The 23,202-nt window shown below is 48.3% G+C and overlaps 2 protein-coding genes across 11 annotated transcripts in view; one reads left to right on the top strand and one right to left on the bottom strand.

The window, feature by feature from the left end:
• Positions 1-11,553, bottom strand: part of UBE3B (ubiquitin protein ligase E3B) — a 65,078-nt gene extending 53,525 nt beyond the window's left edge. For 3 of the 10 annotated variants that reach the window (XR_014234229.1, XR_014234230.1, XM_082354443.1), the window contains exons 1-8: positions 11,320-11,504; positions 7,402-7,508; positions 5,834-6,015; positions 5,551-5,671; positions 4,172-4,231; positions 3,673-3,777; positions 2,117-2,213; positions 782-867 (exon numbers count right to left, since the gene is read on the bottom strand). Coding sequence is in view for 7 of the 10 variants with exons in the window: in XM_082354443.1 (XP_082210569.1) it covers positions 782-867; positions 2,117-2,213; positions 3,673-3,777; positions 4,172-4,231; positions 5,551-5,671; positions 5,834-5,994 (630 nt within the window). In the remaining 3 variants the exon portion in view is untranslated. Of the gene's footprint in view, positions 1-781; positions 868-2,116; positions 2,214-3,672; positions 3,778-4,171; positions 4,232-5,550; positions 5,672-5,833; positions 6,016-7,401; positions 7,509-9,635; positions 9,796-11,319 lie in introns of those variants that run through there. The other 7 variants (XM_082354446.1, XM_082354445.1, XM_082354447.1 and 4 more) reach the window with 7 other exon arrangements.
• Positions 11,554-12,298: 745 nt separating this feature from the next.
• KCTD10 (potassium channel tetramerization domain containing 10) overlaps positions 12,299-23,202 on the top strand; it is a gene marked incomplete at its 5' end in the record, with an annotated part of 34,290 nt that continues 23,386 nt past the window's right edge. The window contains 2 exons of the mRNA XM_082354535.1: positions 12,299-12,487; positions 18,581-18,794. Of these exons, the coding sequence (XP_082210661.1) occupies positions 12,299-12,487; positions 18,581-18,794 (403 nt within the window). The remainder of the gene's footprint in view (positions 12,488-18,580; positions 18,795-23,202) is intronic.

The following is a 23,202-nucleotide window of genomic DNA, read 5'->3' as shown; positions in this document are numbered from 1 at the left end:
CTCTAAAAATGAAAGAAAAGCAATGGGTATGTATGGAGGTTCACTGTACCACTCTCTCTCTCTACTTTAAATACTACACTTGAGTTTTTAAAAATAATAAATAGTTAAAAAAATTAGCAGCCGATGAAAAGAACACCAGATTTAAAATCTCAATTATTTTAGAAGCAATTCAGAGTTATGGCGTCAAGTAGACGCTCCCACTGAGATGAACTGCTGAGAATCCACCTTTCGCTGCCACAGCACCTCGCAGGGTTGTCGTGAGGAGAAAGTGAAACCCAACCAGGAAAGAGCCCATCTCAGTGCCAGGCGGGAAGACGGCCTAGATCAATGTCACTTCTCAAACTCAAGAATTCCAAAGTATCAATACTTTTCAACAGTGATTAGTTACATTTCTGACAATTCCCTGGATGTACGAACTGGCACGATCACATGCAGTGTGGACGGAAGGCTGTTTGAGGACACAGAGCTAGAAAGACGATTCCAGACACCAACCAAGAAGGAACCTGAGGGAATACATCCTGAGGCCTCCTGCCTGCGTTTAAGTCTCAAATGACCGGATCATCCTCGCCGTCAACAATGGAGCACAGTGAAGGGGTCCCAGTCACTGCCCTCCCTTCACACAAACCACGAGGGTCTCAGAGCCGGGGTTGGGGAGGGAGGAGAGGGCGCTTCCTGCAGAAAGCGCTTCTGTGAGGAGGGCAGCAGATATGCCAAAACCAGAGGTAAAACCCCAAGTTCAGGTATGGAGAGTGAGTCCCATGTTAGGGATGGGGTCACAGACCTGCAGCACAGAATAAAATCCATGCTGGTTGAGATGGCCCATTATATTTGCACAAATGCGGTTCATGGCTGGTCGAAGACTCTCACCTAAATGAAGAAAAAAGTCTGAGAAAAAAAATCTCTGGCCATAATGTGAACTGTTTACATGCCCCAGGCCCCAGGCTGTAAGGAAACGAGAGCTCCTCTGGCTTGCCTTCCTGCTCCCCTTGGGTCTGGCACCAGAGGACAGGGAGATGCCACATCTCCAGAATTCTCTCTCCTGCAAGGCCCGGTGGAAGCGTAACCTCTTAGGTGACGGGACCTATGGTTACCCAGAAGTATCATCCCTGGCCTCCAAGCTCCTGCAGCACATTTTCTACTTCCCTCCGAGGGCCTGGCACTTTCTACCCCCCGGTGGCTACCTCCTCTCCCCACTGGGATACAAGCCCCCTGGCAGGGCCCAGAACGCACTGAGTTTTAAATCCCCCCCAGAGTCCAGGATCATGACTTAAATGAACCCCCCTTCCTGGCCTGGAGCCTTGGCACACAGTTTCCTCTGCTTCAGAGTCGTGCCCCACCTCTGTGCTCTGCAAACTCCACCTCCCCCTGCAGCTCTCAGCTCAGATGTCACTGCTTCGGGAAAGGCCGAGCCCCACACAAGGCAAGGCCTCCCTCCCCACTGCACTCTCGTTTCTCCTGGGCTCTTCCTTCCAAGCGCCCCTTGTCACGCTGTTGTCATGACCTACATACCCACGTATACTACTCAGATACTCATATATATACGACCTCTCTTTAGTGTCTGTCTCCTCCCCACCCCGCCAGACTCAGGTGCTGTGAGGAAGGGCAGGCACACAGAGTTCAGCACCTAAAGCCCCTGGAGGGCAGTGACCTCTCCCCTATCTCCAGTGCCTGCAGAGCGTCTGGCACACAGCAGGCTACTGGGTGAATGGATAAATGAAGTGAATGTATGAAACACGTAAGGCCGAGTTCAGTGTTCAAGGAAGAAGGCAGCTTTACCATGCAATTTTATGCGCAAAATAGAATTATTTGCTGCCGAATATTCTCCAACTGAAATGACGAGGCTTAAGTAAATATTATCAATCTGGAGGCTGAGGTGCTGTGGGAGTTGTAACAAATGAGCTCAGAGGGACTGTGCCTTCAAACGTAAATTCCAGGAAGGGAGAGAGTTGAGCACACGATACTGAACTTATCCTAGATACCACAGTGCAACGTCTCCACGTGTGTGGTTCTAGGGCCTTCCCTGAGGCTTGTGGCAGCAAAAATACTTCTTGAAAAGGTCCCCAAACTCTCCACGGAAATGCTACTTAGGAAAGATTTTGAAGCAAGTCCCACAGACCTTTTCCCCGGAGAATTTTCCATGTTGAAGTGTCTGTAAAGGTGACAAGCATCGTGAGGTACAGTGTGATGAGTTTGGAGTCTTGTAAAATTTCAGGCTAAAAACAATAAAGAGAGTAAGATTAAGGCACACGCCCTCCAGTCCAAGACAGCAGCGCAACCATTTTACAACTTTTCTGAGTGCAAACAAACGAGTCAGGATTCTAAGTCTTTATTCTTTTTCTCTTGAGGAATGACCACTATAGGAGTTAAACAACAGGGATTTCAGCACACTAGTGCTTGACCATAGAATTGAAATACTCTTGGGAATGGAGAATTGAGAATTCTTAGAAAACAAGATGACCAGGGCTGGCCTACTACGTGTATGCATTTAGTATTTAACATATGTATGCATGTACACTGGAGCAACAGAGTATAAATGCAATTGAACATAACAAGGACTCTGGGCTCAGCCTTTTGGCTTTACCACTTACTAGCTGTGTGATCTTGGGCAAGTTTCTTAACCTCTCTGTACTTCAGCTTCCTCCTCTGTTGACTAGGGACAGTAACACTGCTTCCTTCGTTTAGTTGTGAGAAATAAATGGATTAATGAATATAAAGCACTAAGAACAGTGCCTCGCACACAGAGCACACTACGTATTGATACTACTGGCTATTACTATAATGATGACTATAATTCATGCTTGACGCTGGGTCAAGGCCAAGAAAGCCATTCACAAATGCCTTGAGAGAGATGTCTGGGAATGGATCACTGGGTGCTCTGGGGACATCTGCTCCATTGCTCAGTTACTACCAGAGTCCTTGCCAAGCCTCTGCCCCTGAAACTTCTCCCTCCCTACGTGCAAAGTGGAAATGGCTGCTGTTTGTGCACACTCACTCCCCTGCCCACCTTCCCATAACACAAGGGTGGGCACTGGACCAGGCGGGGCTGGTGGCAGTACCCCACCCATCTTGCCACTGTGACCAGTTCAGTGTTGAGACCAGGATCCCACTGGACCTTTATGAGTCCTCCCAGATTTCTGAATCAATGGGGGAAGGCTCCCTTTTCTCTTTGGTCAAGACAGAGTTAGGATGTGAGGCTAGAACTGCCAGCTGCCATGATTACAGTGGGAGAGGACAAGGTGATTCCAAAAGGGAGCACACATGAAAGAAGGAAAGAGAGGGAAAATCCAGAAGGCCCCTGGCTCTAGTATGTATTACCAGCTGCACTCATGTTGGGTTTCTGCACTGTAACAAGGGGCCTGACTAGTATAATAATGCCAGCTACAAAGTATCCACTATATCAAAAGCACTGAAAGGAAGACAAGATTCCCTGGCATCAAGACTGTGGTAAGTGCAGGTCAATGTTCAAAATAACATGCATGAAAGAAGCTCTCAAGTTGATAACAGCATCTAACTCACTCTCTCTGGGAACAGGGGCTCCAGTAATTCTTTACTAGACTCCAACTGATACATCACAAAGGTATAACCTATGAGGGAACCACGAGGACTCTGAAAATACATTCTACAGGCCTCAAGTGGGAGGGATAGATTTACAGTCTTGTTTTTATTTTTTACCTTGAGCTGCTCAAGAAACTCACAGCAATACCACAGAATGTCTTTGATCTGTTTAATCCATAGGAGGGTGAGATCCTTGGAAAGAGCCAGGGACACGTACCATACCTACAAGCAGGAAAAAGAGAAATGTAATGGGCAGTTACAGGGATCAAATGACACACATTCCAGCTATTGGAATGGGACCAATTAGCTAGGTCCAGAGCCAGATAAGGCAGCAAGGAGGACTTATTTTAACACTAAACCCAAAGGTAAAAATAGCCTGGTAAGCGGATTTACCATCCTGAGTATGAGGCAAGAGCAGAACACAGCTTCTTGGATAATGCAAAGACTAAGGAATTCACCTGTACTTTGTTAATGTTTTCGATCCATTACTTATTTGCACATGGGTGTGAACACGCAGAGTCATACACAACAGTCAGAACATTCAACAGGAATTTTCAGAGGCAAACAGGCCAGCCTGAGGGGTCGTGGGAGACTTTCTGGCTTCCGCTCCACTTACCTTGGGTTCATTCTCAGCATCCGTGCTGCTCAGGATGCACCGACACAACTTCTCAAATCTCTGCGGAGAGGCAGAATGGGGGGTTATAAATCCTCACAACGAATGGAGAAATCAGAAAGCGGCAAATGTTCCGTGGGCCCCTGGCACGGATGTGCCGGCCTGATGCCAGATGACTCACGTCGGGATCCTATTTAATTCCGACTTGTAGATGTGGAGACCGAGGATCAGGAAGCCTAAGGAAAGGCTCTCAAACTGGTGACCTGCAGGCAGGATGAGCCCTACACGTGTTTTAGACTGGGGCTCCTTTTGAAAAACAAGATCAACCTGGCAAAGTTGGCCTGGATTCCTGCAGACTAGCAGCTGTCTCCTAAATTGTGCTCAGCCATTTGCCATTTTGTAAGCACCACGGATATGGACTTTTGCCTCACAAACTGTCCTATCATCACTTTCATCTGGAAATGCAAAAGCAAGAAAAATGGTACACTCCGGCTGTACCAACCCTGGATCCACCCTTAAAAGAGGTGTGGCCCTGGCTGCTGCCCTACCAGACTGAGTTTCCTCCTCTGTCAACAGGCGTCACCACCCTGCGCCTGCCTGTCCTCATCTGCGTGACTGTGTTTACTGCCAGCGTCCTCCTCTCTCTCCTGCTGGGCTACAGGCTCCTCGAGGCTACAGACCTTGCCCACTTTGTTTCCTTCTGGGGCGCCGTACCCAGAAGAGGGTCTGGCACATGTGAAGCTCAGCAGTGATGGATGCCTAACCCCCAGGAACACAGAGGCCCTCCTCAAGGGTCTCCTTAGTACTGCTACAGATGACTAGCCGCTCCCCTGGAATTTTACTTTCTAGGCTGATTTTTCTAACTCCAAAGGTACAACTAGCCTGTTTTGTTTGGTTTGCAGGATTTTAAGAGAAATTTCAAATTAGCAGCCAATTTTTACAAATTAGAAAACTGAGTGTCAAAGAGCTCTGGAGTGTCTTTAAAAAAATCAGAGTATCAGTCCCCCAGTGGCTGGAGCAGAGGAGCGGCCACCCCTTTGATGGCAGGCCACAGCCCACCTCTTCTTCCGATGTCCTCACCACCGCCTGTCAGTTACCATTTATCATGACTTGTACCATGTGTGTCTCATAAATCTGCTAACCTACGCATCTGAGGACAAGTGCCTGTAAGAGTCAATGTGAAAACAATCATGATGATTCCCAGCACTGGGCATAATCCCTACGAAACAGGTTCCAAGAAAACAAAAGGGGCAGGATGCGGGGGTAACAGAACCTGCCTCACAGAGTTGCTGTCAGGACTAAATGAGTTAACATCTCTCAAATACTTATAAAAAGATCTGACACATAACAAGCATGATGTGAGTTTGCTATTATTATTTTACCTCATCATCCTCTTTAATTCTGAACAAGAACAGCAGTTTCCTGGCAGTCTTAAAAATACAAAGTGCACTTCTTTTACTGGACCCAGAGTCATCTTCTTTAAAAAACTCATCAATCTCTCTCCTAGGGAGGGAAGGGTAAAAAAAGACGTTTTAAATTAGGAGCTCATAGCAGCTGGAAGGCTGTTCAAGAACTGTAAGAGAAGAGCAATCGGTTTTGTTTTTGGTTTTTTTTGCTATGAATTGGAAACAAAAGAAAACGTGCTGAGGAGCTACTGACACCCACCTGATTTCCCTTTGCAGTCGACGCCGACAGAGAAAACTCCGTACGTGGGCCTGAATCTCCACAGCTGCCCTCTCCCGCTCCTTCTGCACCAGCCTTTCCTCTCGAGCCTGACGGGCTCTATCAATGAACCAAGCTCTCGAGGTCTGAGAAACAGTGAACATGTTTGCAAACTTGCACAAACCCTGCAAGGAAAATGGCAAGTGGCTGATGTAGGTCATTGTATGAAAAACACTCACGGAAAGGGGCTCAGGAGCAAAGGGCAGGAAGGAACTTGGGCAGCAGCAGAAAGCTACTCAGGACCCCCCAGCTCCCTCCCAAAGGGCTGATAGCTGTCCCCGCACAAGTCCCAACTTCCTGTCAGCTCCTTTCATGCAACTCCCCAGACCAGCGATGCTTTTTCCTGTATTAAGTAATCACATTTTTTTAAGAGAAAGAACAGAGTGCCTGGCATAGGGTCCGGCTCTGCAATGGTTTAATGAATAAACAAAGCATGAATCAATTCCACCCACAAAGCTCTAACTCAAACCAGGCATCCTCTAAGTCAAAGGTCCCTGGATATTTCACTGAGCAGTCAACTTTTATTTTGCCAAGTAAAGACTTGAGGGAAAAACATTAAACATAATTATTACTGTCACCATTATCTTATTCATCCATTCACTCAACAAACATTTACTGATACCTACTTTGTGCCCAGCACAAAAGAAGCCTTTCATTTTTTTTTAAAGGGCCATTTAAACACTAAAAAAGCCAAAGGTACATGATTCCAGAATGCCAGACAATCCATTAAATCGAACATGTTTGGTTTTAAGCGTAACTTATTCTGTTGTCCTTGCCGTTCCCATCCTGCCAAGGGCTAAGGAAGACGTTAGGACAGAAAGGCCCCCATGCACGGACTGGTATTTTTGGACAGAGGCTCTAAATTAGCCATTGCATTTTAATCTAAATCATCAGTAACTGTCTTTTCCCAAAGGGATGGCTTTGGCTATCAGCCTAGAGCACATAGCACTGATCCACAGAGCCTCCCACACTGAGATGATGTCTTTAGATGCTTGAAAACTTTGTCATTCTATCCAAAATATATAATCAGACCAGCTGACACAGGCACTGAAATGAATTACTCAGAAATCTAGACTTCTTGTAAACCATCTCTTTACCAGGTTACCTCACTCAAAGCAGTGTCCACGTGAAAACATCAAGGATAAAAAGGTCATGAGAGGCTCCTCCCATGTCAACACATCGGGGGACCTCTGTGGCCCCTGTTCAACACTGATTCACATCTGTTAAACAGTAAGGCTTTTCCTACACGTGGGTCTCTCATCAGTAATTCTCAAGACAAAGGAACATGGAGACAGTCCCTCATGGGGTGTCGGGGGGGAGGAAGCAGAAGAGAGAGCCTCTTCCCAATAGTAAAACAGGAGGTTGCACACAAACTGTGACTAAGTACCTGTAAGACTATCTTGAAGCTTTTACCTGATGACGGGAGGGAGCGTGAGAAGACAGGCAATAAAAAGGTACCAGTCTTCCAAACCATTCACTCTGCCCCAGAAGTGGAAGTCAGGAGCACTCACCTGAGGACCTGCCGGTGACGCAGAAATGTCAGGTAATCAGTCATTAGTGATTTTGCACAGGGCTCACAGCTGAGGACAGCTTCTCACTTCAGAGGAGCTTGTGTTTTCTGGCAGAAGCAGAAGAAAAAAAATCCAGATTTAGAATTAGTTTTATAGGTAGGCATCATATACCTTCCTCACTGAGAAAAAGTAATAAAGACAGTGCCTCTGGTTTTAAAAAAACATCTGCGTCCTCTTTAGTTAATGTTGGATCTAAATGGTAGACGTATCTCCCCAGTCCTCACAGTTTAAAGGGAATAGGTTGAGAATAAGCCCAAAGAAGTTGCTGAATTAAAGCTGTAAATGTTTTGTGATGGCAACCAAGGATAACAGAGGGGATGACATGTTTAAAAGCCATTGCAAATTATGTTTGACATTTTCAGCAAGTTGGAAAATTATTTACGTCTAAGAAATGAAAAGGAGGCTGGCTGCGAACCAACACTGTGACAGAGTCCAAGGTCATACTGCTTGCCACACGACAGGCCAATAAATCGAGAGACGAGTTGATGGGGCAAGGAACAGCGATTTTATTTGGAAAGCCAGCAAACTGAGAAGATGGTGGACTCATGCCCCAAAGAACCATCTTGCCTGAGTTAGAATTCAGGCTTCTTTTATACTAAAAGGGGAGGGAGTAAAGTCAAACGTTTCCTGGTTCCCATCAGCCTCCAGAGGGGGGTGTGTTAATTTCTTCCTCCCTGCAGTCATTCAGAGGTGGGCCCGGTCAGGATGTTTCCTGTGAGCTAAACAAATGTATTTTAGCTTAATGCTCATTACCTGGGAGGCAGGGTTCCCAGAGGTGGGCCATTATGTATAATTTAAGCTTACAGGCAACATCCCTTTAGTGATTAACTTGTAATAGAATACAAAGGGTTCTTCCCTATTACAACATGATCCCAATTACTTAACGAAAGAGAAAAAAATCACGTCCGCAGGTAGATACAAAACTGGGGGGAAAAAACACTTTAGGAATGGTTGTTTTAACTAGTGAATATAACAAAAGAGAAGCAGACTCACAGATATAGAGAACAACTGGTTACCAGTAGGGCGAGGGAAGGAGGAAGGGGCAGTATAGGGGTAAGGGATTAAGAGGTACAAACTGTAAGGTATAAAATATGGTACAAGGATCTTTAGTACAACATGGGGAATATAGCCAGTATTTTATAACTACAAATGGAGTAAAACCTTTAAAAATTGTGAATCACCATATTATACACCTGTAACTTATATATAATATTGTACACCTGTAACATATATGATATTGTACATCAAGTATACTTCAATATTTAAAAAAAAAGAATGGTTGTTTTGAGGTAGGGGAACTGTGGGAAATTTTGCTTCCCTAACTAGTCTGTTTTCCGAATTCTCCACAGAATGCATGTGGTAGGGTGACATGGCACTGTGAGTCACACAGAGCTGGAGCCAGCCCCTAGCTCTGCCATGTACCTCGGGGGGAGATTATCTCGGAGTCGTTCTGTCTTGTCTGTTAATCAGCTTAGAGGTCGATCATGAGCACTGAATGAGATGATGACATCAAGCACCTATAGAGGTGGCTGACGGGGCCCACAGTCAGTCTAATTGATGTATTATTTTTATAGACACAAAGATTTTCTTTTTAAAAACTCTTCAGCAGAGGCCCTCATCTGTACAGGCACTATGGTTCTCTGGGTAGGAAATAACAGTCACCCGTTAAGAGTTTTTTCTATCCCTGGGTGCACTAAGACTCACCAGTCTTGTCACTTGGGCTATGAACCCTGGGCCCTGTTTATATTGGGTAACAGCTTCAAGGTCCTGAGAGCTACAAACAAGCCGGCCCAAGCCATGAGCACAATGGTATACTCTTTCCTTAACGTGGAGACAGTCCCTCTTGGGGGGCAGGGGGAGGAAGGGGAGGGAGCAGAAGGAGAAGAGAGCACTTTTTCCCAATAGAAAAACAGGAGGTTGCATGCCAACTGTAACTAAGTATCTCTAAGACTATCTCAAAACTTCACCTCTCCCAGCGGGCCCTGCAGGATAAGATCCCTTCCTTGAGATCATCATCCCCTCGGCAACGCTATATGTTGGTTTCTGTTTACACCACATAATGGTCTATACTTTGCAGTTCTTCAAATTCTTTTTCACCTCCTCTACCTGCATAACATCTATTACAGTTCATCAATCAAATAAAAACATATCAGAAGTATTTATTAAGTACTTACTCTGCTAAATGTCCTGGAGAATCAAAGAAAAGGCTGTGTGTAGAAAAGGCTGTGTGTAGCAGAGAAAGGCTTGGATCAAAATAGCCCTTCGTTCTCTCTAGTTCTCGTTCTACCTTATTTGGCCAAGTTACTTATCCTCTCTAGGCCTCAGTTTCCTTATCTGTAAATTGAGGATAATAATAGTACCTGCCTCCTAGAGTTGCTAAAAGGATTAAATGAAAATTTACCCTTCTTGTATCTCGATTTACTCATCAGGATAGTGTGATTAGATTAAATGGGAAAATGTTAATAAGGAGTATCTGAAAGCAGATAGCAGGTAAGTGAGCTTTACCGTTCTGTCCCTAAGAAGTTTACAATCCAGTTAGGGAAACAAAAATGTTATAGGTGGAAAGATTAGGAAACAAGAGATTGGTGATAACCAAGATGGTCTGAAAAGCAAAAGGAAACATGTTGATTTGAGTACCCACTGCCTGTCAAGTCCTTTCTATGTGATCTCATCTAACAAGAAGAGCAACCCTATAAGATCATTTAATATCTCCCATAATCCCACTTAATATCTCCCATAATATCTCCCATAATCCCAGAAGGGGCAGAGTCAATATTTTAATACTGAGTCAGGACTCTTCTCTACTTCTATAGTTCCATGAGACTGTTCAAAATCAATCTTTTCTGGATCAGGCCAACTTCATGGAGCACTATGAAAGAGCCTGACAGTCTAGGGAGTGTAGTCCAAAGGTGAAGCACCATAAATAACTGCTATCTGAGCCCAAGACAATTTTCCGCTTATGGTGGGAATAGCTGGGCAGCCAAGTTGAATGACCATCACCATTTGTTAAGGGTGGATCATGGTTCAGACACTGTACAGATATTTAACCACCTCTGTCTTTTCAGCTCTATCAGGTCTCAACAGTCTAACTTTCTTAAGAATAAGCAACAGGTTTTGAAGGCTACAGCCTATGTAGGTGCATGCTATCAAAGCCCACCTTCACACAGAGAAAATGAAATGTAGAGAGGGACATGACTTGTCAGAGGTCACTAGGCTCCTGAATTTGAACCCACTTCTAACCCCAAAGCAATTATTTATTTTAAGTGAAACAGAGAAGATCCAGGGACGCCACTATTCATGGAAGGCAAAGAAAAATCGAGAATGCAAGGCTGCCCGTGGGGCTAAGAGTCAGATTACTACCAAGCTTTTCTTTATTGATATGATTAACACCAGCTGCTTCCACTGAGAGCTGAGTGTCAGACATGGTTCTAAAACTTGAATTACACAACACCCTTCGTGACACGAGCTAATTACTCCATCTTACAGAGTTGGAAACTGAGGCTCACAGAGGAGAAGGAATTCACCCAAGGTTACAGTGAGTAGGGTTCGAACTCCGGTTTGGGTGACTCCTGCGGCCCGGCGTCTTTCCTCGGCATCAACAACCACAATAACAAATCTTTTTCGTCCAGCGCTAGTCCGCTTTAAAGGCCTATTGCCCCTTTTTATCTCATTGGCCCCAGAGATAAAAAAGTCACGGAGAACCCCTCCCCCTCCCCACCGCCCACCGAAACCTGAAAGCCAGCCCCCAGCACCTGCCCCTCCGACCAGGCGAAGCAGGGACCCAGCCCCAGGGGCACCTCCCTCCAAGTCCCCGGCCCCACTACCCAGGGAACCCACAACCCTGTTGCCACTCGCTACCCGCAGGCCGTAGACCTTTATCCGCTCGAGGTCCCCGCGGTCGGGGTCGGGGCCGCAGTTTACCACCGCCTCAGCCCAAGACCCCCGAGCTCTGCCTGACCCGGGGCAGGAGCCGAGGCCCGACCGCCATCTTGCCCCGGGGTGTTCACTCTGAGAGCTCCGTTGGGAAACAACTATCCAGTCCCGGAAACGACAGTTCCGAAGAGCTTCTTCGTCCGGAAAGGAAAACCTCCCTGCACCTTGTCCTCCTCTATGGAAGCCGAAAAAGCGGAGCATTAGGAGCGGGATAAATGCCTGACCCAGCCGAGGAGAGATGCAACCCATTCCAGCCAGGAAACTTGGAAGGAAAGCGGCCGATATCTAGGAGTACAACGGACCCTTTAGGAAGATGTCCTCTGCGGGGCGGAAGTGGCGTGGCCGAGTGCGGAAGTTCCCGCCCCTGCCCCGCCTCCGCCCCAGGCTCACGCGAGCTGGGTGTTTCCTGTCTTTCTTAGTCTGGGTTTGGAGACTCCGGCGTCCTCCGGCTTTTCATGGTAAGGAGGGCGTTGCCCGCGGACTGGGGGCTCTGGGCGGGCGAGAGAGCGGGGCAGAGATAGAATAAAGGGGGCAGGGACCTAGAGGAGGGGGTTTGATGAGGGACTGTCGCGATAGGAGAGAGGCGGTTGGGGGAATGGATGGGGGGCGAGGCCAGGGGTGGGGGAAGGGCTCTGGACGGAGAAGTGTGTGTGTGCGTGTGTGCGCGTGTGTGTGTAGGGGAGTGCTGCGCCTGGCTGTTGGGGGATCCGGGAAAGGGCATTTGGGCTTGGGGAGTAGATATGTGCATGGATGAGTAGGGGGGGCAGTTTCTGAGACTTGAGCGCTGGTCGGAAATGAGAATTGGTGATTGTAAAGAGAACAAAGAGATGTCACTGAAGATGGACATCTGGAGTGGAAAATGAGGATTTGGGCAGGGTTGTGAAGGAGAATGGGTAGTTTATGAGAGGGCGAAGTGGGATTCCTTGGAGCGGAGTGTTCGGGGTTTTTGGAAGTTGTGCTAGAGTCGCTGGGTTTCGGTGAAGTGGGGACGAGGCTTCCAAGTGCGTCTGAACACACGGGCCAGTGGAGCGGAGGAAAGAAACCCAGGGAGCCCGCCGGCGGGCGTGCGCTCGGTGCTGGGAACTCCGCGGAGGTATGATGCCAGGGTCCTGAGGTCAGGGTACCTTCGCCACGGAATCCAGCGCCTTAATTGGCGCCTGGGTACCTATCTAGTCACTTGCGTCGAGACCTGGGGTGGCCACACCTAAGGAGCTGGGGACGTCTCACACTCTTATCTTCTAGCTGTGGGAAGTTTCTCTGTGCTTGGAATCCTTCAAGGGTCTGTTCTTGAATAGCCCTTTTTCCCTGGGTGGGAATGACCAAAGTTCAGCCCAGACCCTCTTTTTACTTGTTTGCCCCAAGTCTTTAACCTGGCAAGTGCAGTCTTTAGGGAACACCGGTCCCAAGGCCAATGTTGAAGAAAAAAATGATTCAGCCTGTATCTGACTTTGAACAGCTCCATTTTGTGCAAAGTAAGTTCCACTTGAGAGAGAGAAGTCATTAAAGCAGTGGTTCTCAAACTGTGGTCTCCAGACCAGCAGCATCACCTGGGAACTTGTTAGAAATAGCCAAGTTTTCTAGACCTACCAGACTACTGAGTCGGTCTGGGGGTGGGGACCCGCAATCTGTTTTAGCAAGCCCTGCAGGGGATGAGAGTGATGATTTCTTGATTTGGGCTCTGTAATGAGAGGTGCATGAGAGTGGGAGTCAGAGGATCCTAATAGTTCTGGTACTTACTTTTCTCCCCTTAAAAATGGAGTGATGATAACGTTTTCCTCACTAGCCTGCTGAAAGAAATAGGCCAGTGGTTTGTGTGCTCAACACAGGAAGAGAAAGTAATTAGACAAAACTCTTGGAAATAGCAGTGGCTCTCCTGTAAGTTTTGGATGCAGAATAATGCTGCAGTTATGTGGTTGGTTGAATTTATTTTTATTTTTTATTTTTTTCATAAATTTATTATTCATTTTTGGCTGCATTGGGTCTTCATTGCTGCGCGCGGGCTTTATCTAGTTGCGGCGAGCAGGGGCTACTCTTCGTTGTGGTGCGTGGTCTCTAGGCGCGTGGGCTTCAGTAGTTGTGGCACACAGGCTCAGTAGTTGTGGCGCACGGGCTTAGTTGCTCCACGGCATGTGGGATCTTCTCGGACCAGGGCTCAAACCCATTTCCCTTAGCATTGGCAGGCGGATTCTTAACCACTGCGCCACCAGGGAAGTCCACTGGTTGAATCTAGTTTTGTTGAAATGGAACAGCAGACCTCTGAGTTGTAGAAGTGCCCTGATTTGGGGGGTAGGGGGAGTTTTATAATTAGCCTCAAGGCAGTGACTCTTAGCTAGTTAAAGGAACACCTGAGCTTTGTGGCTGCACATTAAAATCACCTGAAGAGCTTTTTAAACACTAGTTTCTGAGTTGCCGCGCCCTTCCCCAATTTGATTAATTGTTCTGGGTGAAGCCAAGGCATCAGCACTTTTTAAGTGCACCCAGGTGATTTCAGTGCAGCCAAGGCTGGGAAGCTCTGGCCTCAAGAACAACTTGAGCAAAAGGGAAGCTACGCTAAATGCTTAAACATTTATTCCTTGAGGGTTATTCTGAAGATTATAGCTTTAACTTCATTTTGCAAGTTAGGAAGCTGAGACTCGGTGAAACCATTTGTCTGAACGTCACACAGAACTGCAGTTTAGGTTTGCTGAACTCTTGTTCAGACCTTCCACACACATCTCCATCACACACACACACACACACACGCGCGCGCGCGCGCGCGCGCGACAGTTCTACTGAGAGAGGTAGAGGAAACTTCAAAGGGTGAGGGATTTGGTGCCTTTTTTCCTGTTGTACTTGCCTGGGTCTCCTTTCGAGTCAAAGGTTTTACCCCTTAGGCTGATTTTTATTTTTTAAGCATGCATACAGTTGCTTCTTGTCTGTGTGTGGCCTGAAGCTGTGAAGCAGGGGCCTGCTTTTGTTTCTGATTCGGTTTGTTTTTCTGTGTGGTCAGGAATTCATACGGCTCATAGAGCCAGAGGTTGGGGAGCTTCTCCAAGACCAGGAAGTTAAATATAGGTTGATTGAAGTGGGGTGACACAGAACTTTTAGAACAGCGCGTTGAAATCTTGGCTGCACATTGGAATCACTTAGGGAGTTGGAATTCTAAAGTGCTATTGCCTAGCCACACCCCCAGACCAATTGCATCAGAATTTCCCTGAGTAGGGCCCAGGCATCAGGATTTTTTTTAAATGGAGAGCCACTGTTTAGAATCAGCAATAGTATGCTCAGGGGAGGTGGGAAAGAGAAGCCTGGACTTATTGATCTAACTAGAATAAACTTCTGATTGAGTAGAATCAGTAACCAATACTGCAAGTGTTAATTACCTCTGTTTCTTGTAACCAGTCGAGCTCTCCTGCCTCACCTCCCCAACCTCATTAAGGATGAAACAAAGGCAGGATCCCAGCAGGGATGGCTGGGGAGGCCTCGGAAGAGAGGTTTGCTGTGAGAGGCTCATTGTCTACTGCTTTGTGGCCTCCGCTCCCTGTGACTCAGGCTTAGGGATGAACACAGCCAGAATCTTTTTTCCAAGGGCCTCTCCTAGTATTGAAGTGACTGACCTTTGGAAGGGTGGGCTCTGGAAAAGTTCAGGGCTTTCTCTGTCTATTTGGAAGTCTCAAGCTAGATCAACATGGTTTCTGCCTTTATCTCTTAGTGATTCGGTCGAATGTCAGTAGACCTGGAAATGGACTTCAAAGAGAAGATAATTTGAGACTTGGAACACATTCCCAGATCATCGTAGTTTGAGTGCTTTGCGTTGCTCTGAGGCAGGGGCTGGGCTGAGTGCTCTCTGGGGCATCGCTCACCGCAGCCCTGGGAGGTGTGGCCGCTGTCCCCACTCGCTAGACGGGACTAGACTCAGACAGCTGGTAAGTGGCAGGGCTTGGGGCCTAAACTCAGGTGTGACTTCCAAACCCAAGCCCTCAGCCACACATGACCTCCTGTCTTTCTTTCAGAGCTTTTTTGTACTTTCTGAAGAATGGGGGGTGGGGCCCCCTTTCTCAATTTCTGTGTCATAGCTCTGTATATACCAGGCATGACCATTGATAAAACCATGGGCTTGGGACCAGGCAGGACTTGCCCACATCCTTCACTCGCTTCCTCATCAAGACACCTCCGTCACCAGTGCAGTTGGGGAAGTGACTGATTGTGGGCTGAGGTATCCAGATGCACAAAATGGAAATACTGATAACTGTCTTCCAGCATTGTTTGGATTTAAATGGTAGTATATGGTGATAGAAATTAAAACAGTGGTATCTCCTGGAAGGGAGGAGTGGGAAAGGGCAGGGAGGGGCTTTCTGGAGTGATGGAAATATTCCCTATCTTGATTTGAGTAGGGGCTACATAGATGCATAAGTTGACCCAAACTCATCAAACTCTACGCTTAAAATACACTTTAGCGTATGCAAATTGTCTTTAAAAAGGTATTGGAGAGCAAAAACAGTACAGCACATAAAATTATTCTTTATGACTTTGTCTGTTTCACGGTAAGTGCCTTACAAAATGCTATACCATTTCCCCAAAACATATTTATTTATTTATTTATTTATTTATTTATTTATTTATTTTTAAAAGAAGATCTCTTATTTATTTATTTATTTACGGCTGTGTTGGGTCTTCGTTTCTGTGCGAGGGCTTTCTCTAGTTGCGGCGAGCGGGGGCCACTCTTCATCGCGGTGCGCGGGCCTCTCACTATCGCGGCCTCTCTTGTTGCGGAGCACAGGCTCCAGACGCGCAGGCTCAGTAGTTGTGGCTCACGGGTCCAGTTGCTCCGCGGCATGTGGGATCTTCCCAGACCAGGGCTCGAACCCGTGTCCCCTGCATTGGCAGGCAGATTCTTAACCACTGCGCCACCAGGGAAGCCCCCAGAAGGCCATTCTTCGTCCATGTCATTCTGCAGTGCCCTGACAACAGTGGGTTCCCCAGTGGGTGATTTCCAGGCCACTCTTTTGAGGGGATGGAGGTCAAGCAAGTTGGCCATTGCCTCTCCTGTCACTGGTGGATGGCAGGTTGCCACCCGTTAGTCCCTTAGCCCATTTAAAAAATAACACTTGTGGGGACTTTCCTGTTGGCGCAGTGGTTAAGAATCCGTCTGCCAGTGCAGGGGACTTGGGTTCGAGCCCTGGTTCAGGAAGATCTCACATGCCACGGAGCAACTAAGCCCATGCGCCACAACTACTGAGCCTGCGCTCTAGAGCCCGCGTGCCACGACTAATGAAGCCTGCGTGCCTAGAGCCTGTGTTCTCAACAAGAGAAGCCACTGCAATGAGAAGCCTGCGCACCGCAAGGAAGAGAAGCCCCCACTCACCTCAACTAGAGAAAGCCTGTGCGCAGCAACGAAGACCCAACACAGCCAAAAAATAAATAAATAAATAAATAAATTAAAAATAAATTCTAAAAAAAATAACATTTGTGTTTTACCAGCTATAAATGTAATACGTGTTTATTGTGGGAGGTCTGAAAAAGAAAAGCATAAAGAATAAAAAAAAAAACAAAAAACAGTCCTTTTTCAGTCCAGGGTATAGTTTTAAAGGTTTTGTGTTGTCAGTGCCCTCCAGCTGAAACCACCAAGAGCGTGTCTGTAGTCATAGTTGGGTTTGTTTCCTTGGTGCATTGAGGGAGAACTGTGGAGAGTCTCAGAAAGAGGACTCGGGCTTCTGGTGGGTGATTGTGGGAAGGACTAAGGGAAGTGGGGCTTTGCTCTGTGTTGAATGCTGCCGGGAAACAGGGCTAATTCTGGGATTGGGTCTTAGTAATTCCTCACCTGAAGGCGGGAAAGATGGAATGGGGCTCTAATTGTTAAAGAAGCAGCCATGACTCTTATTGGTCATTTTTTGGGGGACTATGTCCTTGTTTTTGTCTGTGTTCAGACATAATTACAGAGCGGCCTCGCTTGTATCTTGATGCGTCAGCCACCGAGTTGCCTTGTCTGCTGGTGATGTGCTGTGAAGTCATTCACATTCTGTGGGAACCCCGAGGCCTCGGCGTGAGTGCCGGGCCAGCTCCTGGCCAGCAGGGGCTGCCTTCTCAGTGCTGTGCTCCAGATCCAGTAAAGACTCAGCCACTCTCGGAATCTCCAGCTATAGAATGTTCCCTATTCAAGAAAAGTTTTCTACTGGGAGTTTGGGATTAGCAGATGTAAACTATTATACATAGGATGGATAAACAACAAAGTCCCACTGTATAGCACGGGCAGCTATATTCAGTATCCTATGATAAACCATAATGGAAAAGAATATTAAAAATATGTGTGTATAACTGAGCCGCTTTGCTGTACAGCAGAGATGGGCACAACATTGTAAATCAACTACACTTCAATTAAAAAAAAAAAATTTGGAAAAAAAAGTTTTCCTTGAATACACACATGCCAGGTACCAGTCTCCTTTCCTGCGTCTGCTTAGATCAGACGCTGCATCCATTTCTCTGACGGGGATGTACATGGTCGCTGGCAGTGCTCTTCAGGGAGGCTCAGCGGATCTTGCTGGTTGGGGTAGCACTAGTACAGGAAGTCTCCATTTTGCAATAACTTGCTTCCAAGAGTTTTTATGTCTTTTGTTGAGTCCTTAGAAACACTTTTTCCCTGTAAGGGAATGGTAGTTGAGACCCCACTCAATTTCCTGAAAGTTTGTTTCCTGGGTAATTCAACTGCAAAGTGGCACTTTTAGCTGTTCCGTGGTGCGTGACAGTAAGGAAACGAGACCTTGGCAGTGCTTTGGGCCGCTTTAGGATACAGCCAGGGTGTTCATTTATATGGGTAGTGGGCACAAAGGAAGTCCTTGTAATGCAGGACTTAGTGGCAAACTGGTACTTGCAGGGTCAGCAGTGAAGCCAGTGTGTGAGGCTGTCTGCGTGGAGTTTGGGGCAGGTTGGGGAGTGCATGCTTCTCCCCATGGGGCAGCCGACGCCCCAGCTCCCACCACTGGTTCCCCTGCTGGCCTAGTTGGCCTCTGATGTTAAGAGAAGCCAGAAATCCAGATTTTCCTGTGAATTCTCCCAAGTTGTCAACGCTGGGAGCAAACTTTGTTTTCAATGCAGTATACGCTTGGACTAAGCAGAACACATCTGGAGGCCAGCTGCAGCACCCTGGCTGAAAAAAGTAAATCAGGCCTAGTGCTGTGACCCTAGTGACCCCGTGTCTGTCCCCTGGCAGGAAGAGATGTCAGGAGAAAGTGTGGTGAGCTCAGCGGTGCCAGCGGCTGCGACCCGCACCACTTCGTTCAAGGGCACAAGCCCCAGCTCCAAGTACGTGAAGCTGAACGTGGGTGGAGCCCTGTACTACACCACCATGCAGACGCTGACCAAGCAGGACACCATGCTGAAGGCCATGTTCAGCGGGCGCATGGAGGTGCTCACGGACAGTGAAGGTAAGCCCAGCCTCCGGGGCCTGGGACGTGCTTGTGGTCGAGGGCTTCCTTCCAGTTCAGAAAACCAACGTGAAACAGGCAGTGTCCACAGGCCCAGGTTTCCTGTTGTGCTCAGTGTTACTGGGCGTGCAGGGAGCCTTGAGAGTGAGTAACAGGGAGACTGGATCTAATCGGGGGGGGGGGGGGTAAGGGGAGGTGGTCAAGGAGGGCTTCCCTGAGGAGGTGACACCTAAGCTGAGAGCTGAAGATGAGTAGGAGTCAGCGGGATGGGGGGTCATAATCTCGACTTAACTGTTGATTTGCAGTGTGACTTTGAGAAAGTCACTTCCCCACCCCAGGCATCAGCTCTGTACAGTGGATGCTGGACTGGCTGCCCTGGTTGGCTCTCTTCCCATTCTCTCGGTCATGATTCTGTGATGTCAGAGTGAAACTCAAGTGTGACAGAGGTGGGAGTGTTTTCTCTGGACCGTTGTCCTCCTAGGATGGGGTCCTGATAAAAGACTCACAAACCTGGATTTTGGAGTCTCAGCTCCCCATTTTCTTGTCTGGTGACCCTAATCAAGTTGTTTAGCCTGTTATTGTCTCATTTCTCCATCTGGTAAATGGGCACAATGACACCCACCCCGGGGGGGCTGCTGGCCCATAATAAGCATTCAATATATGTATATTCAATGCGTGGGTTTTTTGTTTTTGTTTGTTTGTTTTTAGTTGCGGCATGGGAACTTAGTTGTGGCATGCGGACTTCTTAGTTGTGGCATGCGAGCTTCTTAGTTGCGGCATGTATGCGGGATCTAGTTCCCTGACCAGGGATCGAACCCAGGCCCCCTGCATTGGGAGCGTGGAGTCTTACCCACTGGACCACCAGGGAAGTCCCCAGTGCGTGGTTTTTTTTCTTTTTGTGGAAAGTCATGTTAATGAAGGGCAAAGGATTGTTTAAGATGGTCCTGCTTCCCGTAACTACTTCCCACCCACCTTGAACACTCAGACCCCTGCAAGAGGGAGCATCTTTCCCTGGCTGGGTTTATGGGGCAGGTCACATGAGGTTTAAAGATGGCCCCATCCTTCATTCCTTGGCCTGAGCTTGCTTGAGACCAGGCCAGACCACGGCTTGGCTTGACCCTACCTTACCTGTTTCCGAGGCTGGCCTCTGTGCTGACGCCCCTGCCTTTCTCGAGATGGTAGTTCCTGGGAGAGTGGCGAGTTTTGACGCGGGGTGGGATTGGGGGCCCTGGGCCTGGTGTGCACAGCGTGTTCTCCTATCCTAAGAGGACCGCACCCTGGACTGTCTGCTAGTGGGGGCGTCTCCCTCTGTGTCCTGGAGAAGCCAGGCTGCTGCGGGACCTGCAGTCCCACTTCCCTGAGTTCCCCACAAACTCACGTTTCTGGCCCAGCAGCAGGTGAATGAGGTCAGAGCCCCAGAGCTGCCTCCGTGCCCCACCCAGAAAACGCCAGGGTTTTTATGAGTAGGAGGATCCCCTCTGCTGGGCCGCACCCAGAATTGCCCGGGAGTATTTGTGGAAATCAAGACAATAGCACCCCAGCTGCTGAAGGAAGTGGACCTTATCTGAGACCCCAGGATTGTTGTGGCCTTTCTTCCGCCCTGCCCAGTCTCTGGCGGGGCTCAGGAAAAGCGGCTGGCTCTCTTCAAAGGCAAAGTGGAAGCCGTGTCTCCTTGAGAGCCCTCACCTTGGTGGCTTGATGCTGTGTCACAAAGGAGACAGAGTCCACAAGCTTTCCCATCCCCCAACTGGGAGACGCACGAGAGTGGAACCAGTGGGCCTGCGCAGGCTTCTAAACAGCTGCCAGAGGATGTCCTTTCTCGGTGCTTCGTGGAAAACCCAGCATCTCTAGGGAAGCAGTGCTGCCTTTGACACTCCAAACCTCAGCTGTTTTCACTTCACAGAACTCCAGCCCCCTTCAGGTCATCACAAAAAGCTCACAGTATGGCCTTTTATGGGTTTTGTCTCATTTAAGCCTCACCTTAACCCTTTAAGGGGTGGCTGCTGTGGTTACCGATAGCTAAGTGAGAAATGCACATCTCAGAGAGGTGAAATGCTTTTTCAAAAGCTACAGGGCTGGAAACGATGAAGCTACTGAACCCAGGACTTGCTGGCTCTTACTGTCTGTCGTGCGTGGTCTGATGTGGGCCCAGCCCTAGGCCTGGTCGTCTGAGTGTGGCAGCCTTATGGTCCAACCACCGGCTTAGAGATGAAGCCCTTTTGGGCCTGGGATGTCAGGCTGGGTGTCTGGTCTTCCAGCCAGCGCTGTGCTGGCAGAGCAATCCTGTTGGCCCCTAGGGAGTACCCTGCCCAGCCTGACCTGTGGCCTAAGCGTGCCCTTGGATCTACAAAACGCGGTAGACTTTCTGCATCTCACAGCTTCACCCTGGCCTTCAGGCAGGAAGCTTGTCGGCAGCAGTGGAGTTTGCCACAAACAGGCCCAAATGCCAAGTGCGGCTCACCCAGGCGAGTGAAGCCAGCAGGACGGCATGCTGGTTAAAGAACGAGGGCTCTGAAGATATTGAACAGCATATGCATTGTGTTGCTAGAAATCTGTACAGGATACCTGAGAAGCTGGTTGCTTCTGGGGAGGGGACCTGGGGTCCTGGGTGGGAGGCAGACTCTCTTGCACTCCACGCCCTTCTGCCTGCCTGAGTTGTATACCGTGTGCACGTAATTCCTCAACAGAGAGGAGCGTGGGTGTTGGAGGTGGAGCTGGATTTGAGTCCTGTTCTGTCACATGGTAGCTGTCCCAGCTAACCTCTGTGGAGCAGTTTCCACGTATTGGGCATTGTGCTCATACAGGCTCGTTTGCTGTTCACTGGTGACGTGACACTGGGCGAGTGACTTTTTCTCTGAGCCTCTTTCCTCATTTCAAAGTTGCAAATGGTAATGCTTTTCGGGCTTGTCATGGGGATTACATGAGGACGTTAGAAAGCCCTTGACAGAATGCCCGGCACTTTGGGAGACTCAGTAAATGTGGGCTGTCTGTTATTGCTTTAGTCCTGCCTGGGCTGGGGTGTAGAGGGGGCGGGGTATGGGGAAGTGGTCTCAGCACGCTGGGGAGAAGTGGCCTGCCTTGGCCGTGCGGGATGAGGGTGTGGCGGTCTCACGTTCCCCCTACAGGGGTCGCTCTTCTGAGAGGACACGGTGGCAGTGATCAGGCCTTTCCCAGACTCCTCCCCAAAAAGGTTCAGTTCCTGCAGTGCTAGAATTTCTCCTGGAGCCCTTGTCATTGCCGTCATTGGCGGGTGGATTTATGTGGCACCTTTTGTAACACGACTTCTGTCCGGCCCTCACCTGTAGTTGCCTGCTTCATCCCTGTTGCTTGTAGTACTTTCCCGCCTTAAATGGTGTCTGGTCTCTGGCTAATGTTTTTGGAGTGAGGAAGTCTATAAACTAGATCAGAGAAGAGAGTCATTTATCTAATTATCAGTACACGTTCCCTAGAAAACCAGTGGGGCAGTGTAATAAGCGGGAAAACTGCAGTACCCGTTTCCCTGAGCTCTCCAGGCCTCCTGCCTTATGCAAAATTCTGTAATACGTTGAAAGCGTTTAAACTGCATAATGTAACAAACTCCCTTGTGCCCCGACTCAGACAAGGACTAAAACATTACCTGGACCCATGGGGCTTCTCTTTACTCTCTCTGCCTCTCTCCCTTCCAGCGATAACCTCTAAGTAGCTTGACTGTGGGGTCACTGGGGTGGATTTCGGTCTTTGCTGCACAGTGAGTCACCCTCAGAGCTAAACCTTGATGCCTGTCGTCTGTCCCCCCCCCCCCCGCCCCGTCCCCACTCCTCAGCCAGATGTAACTGGACAGGGTGTGGTGGGCATTAGGACTTGAAGAGCTCGCCGTGGGATTCTAATGCGTGGCCAGGGCTGAGAACCACTGGTGTGGGGCTTTGCACGGATTACTGTTACTACAACTGTTTATGTCCGTAACCACCGTATAGTTGGTGCATTTTTAAACATCATATAAATGGTGTTATGTGTTATAGCTTGTACGTAGCCTTTTAGCTTTTGCTTTAGTGAGCATTATGCCTGTGAGATTGATCCATGAAAAAACAGCTCTAGTTCACACATTTCCCTGAAGTAGAGCGTTCCATGCAGTTTATGGATCCATGTTCTGTGATGGTTATTTAGGCCGTTTCCAGCGTTCACTGTTAGGAATATTATCATTCTCCAGCACTCTCCCAGTGCATGTGTGGGCTCTGCTTCCCAACCTTTGCCACATCATGGCACACCCAGAAAATAATATTTTTACTTGGGTGAATGAAGAAGCTCTGGAGTCCCCAGGCCCCAGCCAGCCACCCCAGGGCCCACAGCATTAAGATCCTACCCACCACCGGGAGCTCTGTCCTGGAGTTGATTCCCAAGAGGGGAATTAGGGATCATGTCCTCGGCTTGA

This window comes from Balaenoptera borealis (assembly GCF_965194805.1).
Source record: "Balaenoptera borealis genome assembly, chromosome: 14".
Classification (NCBI taxonomy): Eukaryota; Metazoa; Chordata; class Mammalia; order Artiodactyla; family Balaenopteridae; genus Balaenoptera; species Balaenoptera borealis.
This window is presented reverse-complemented; position numbering and strand designations above follow the sequence as displayed.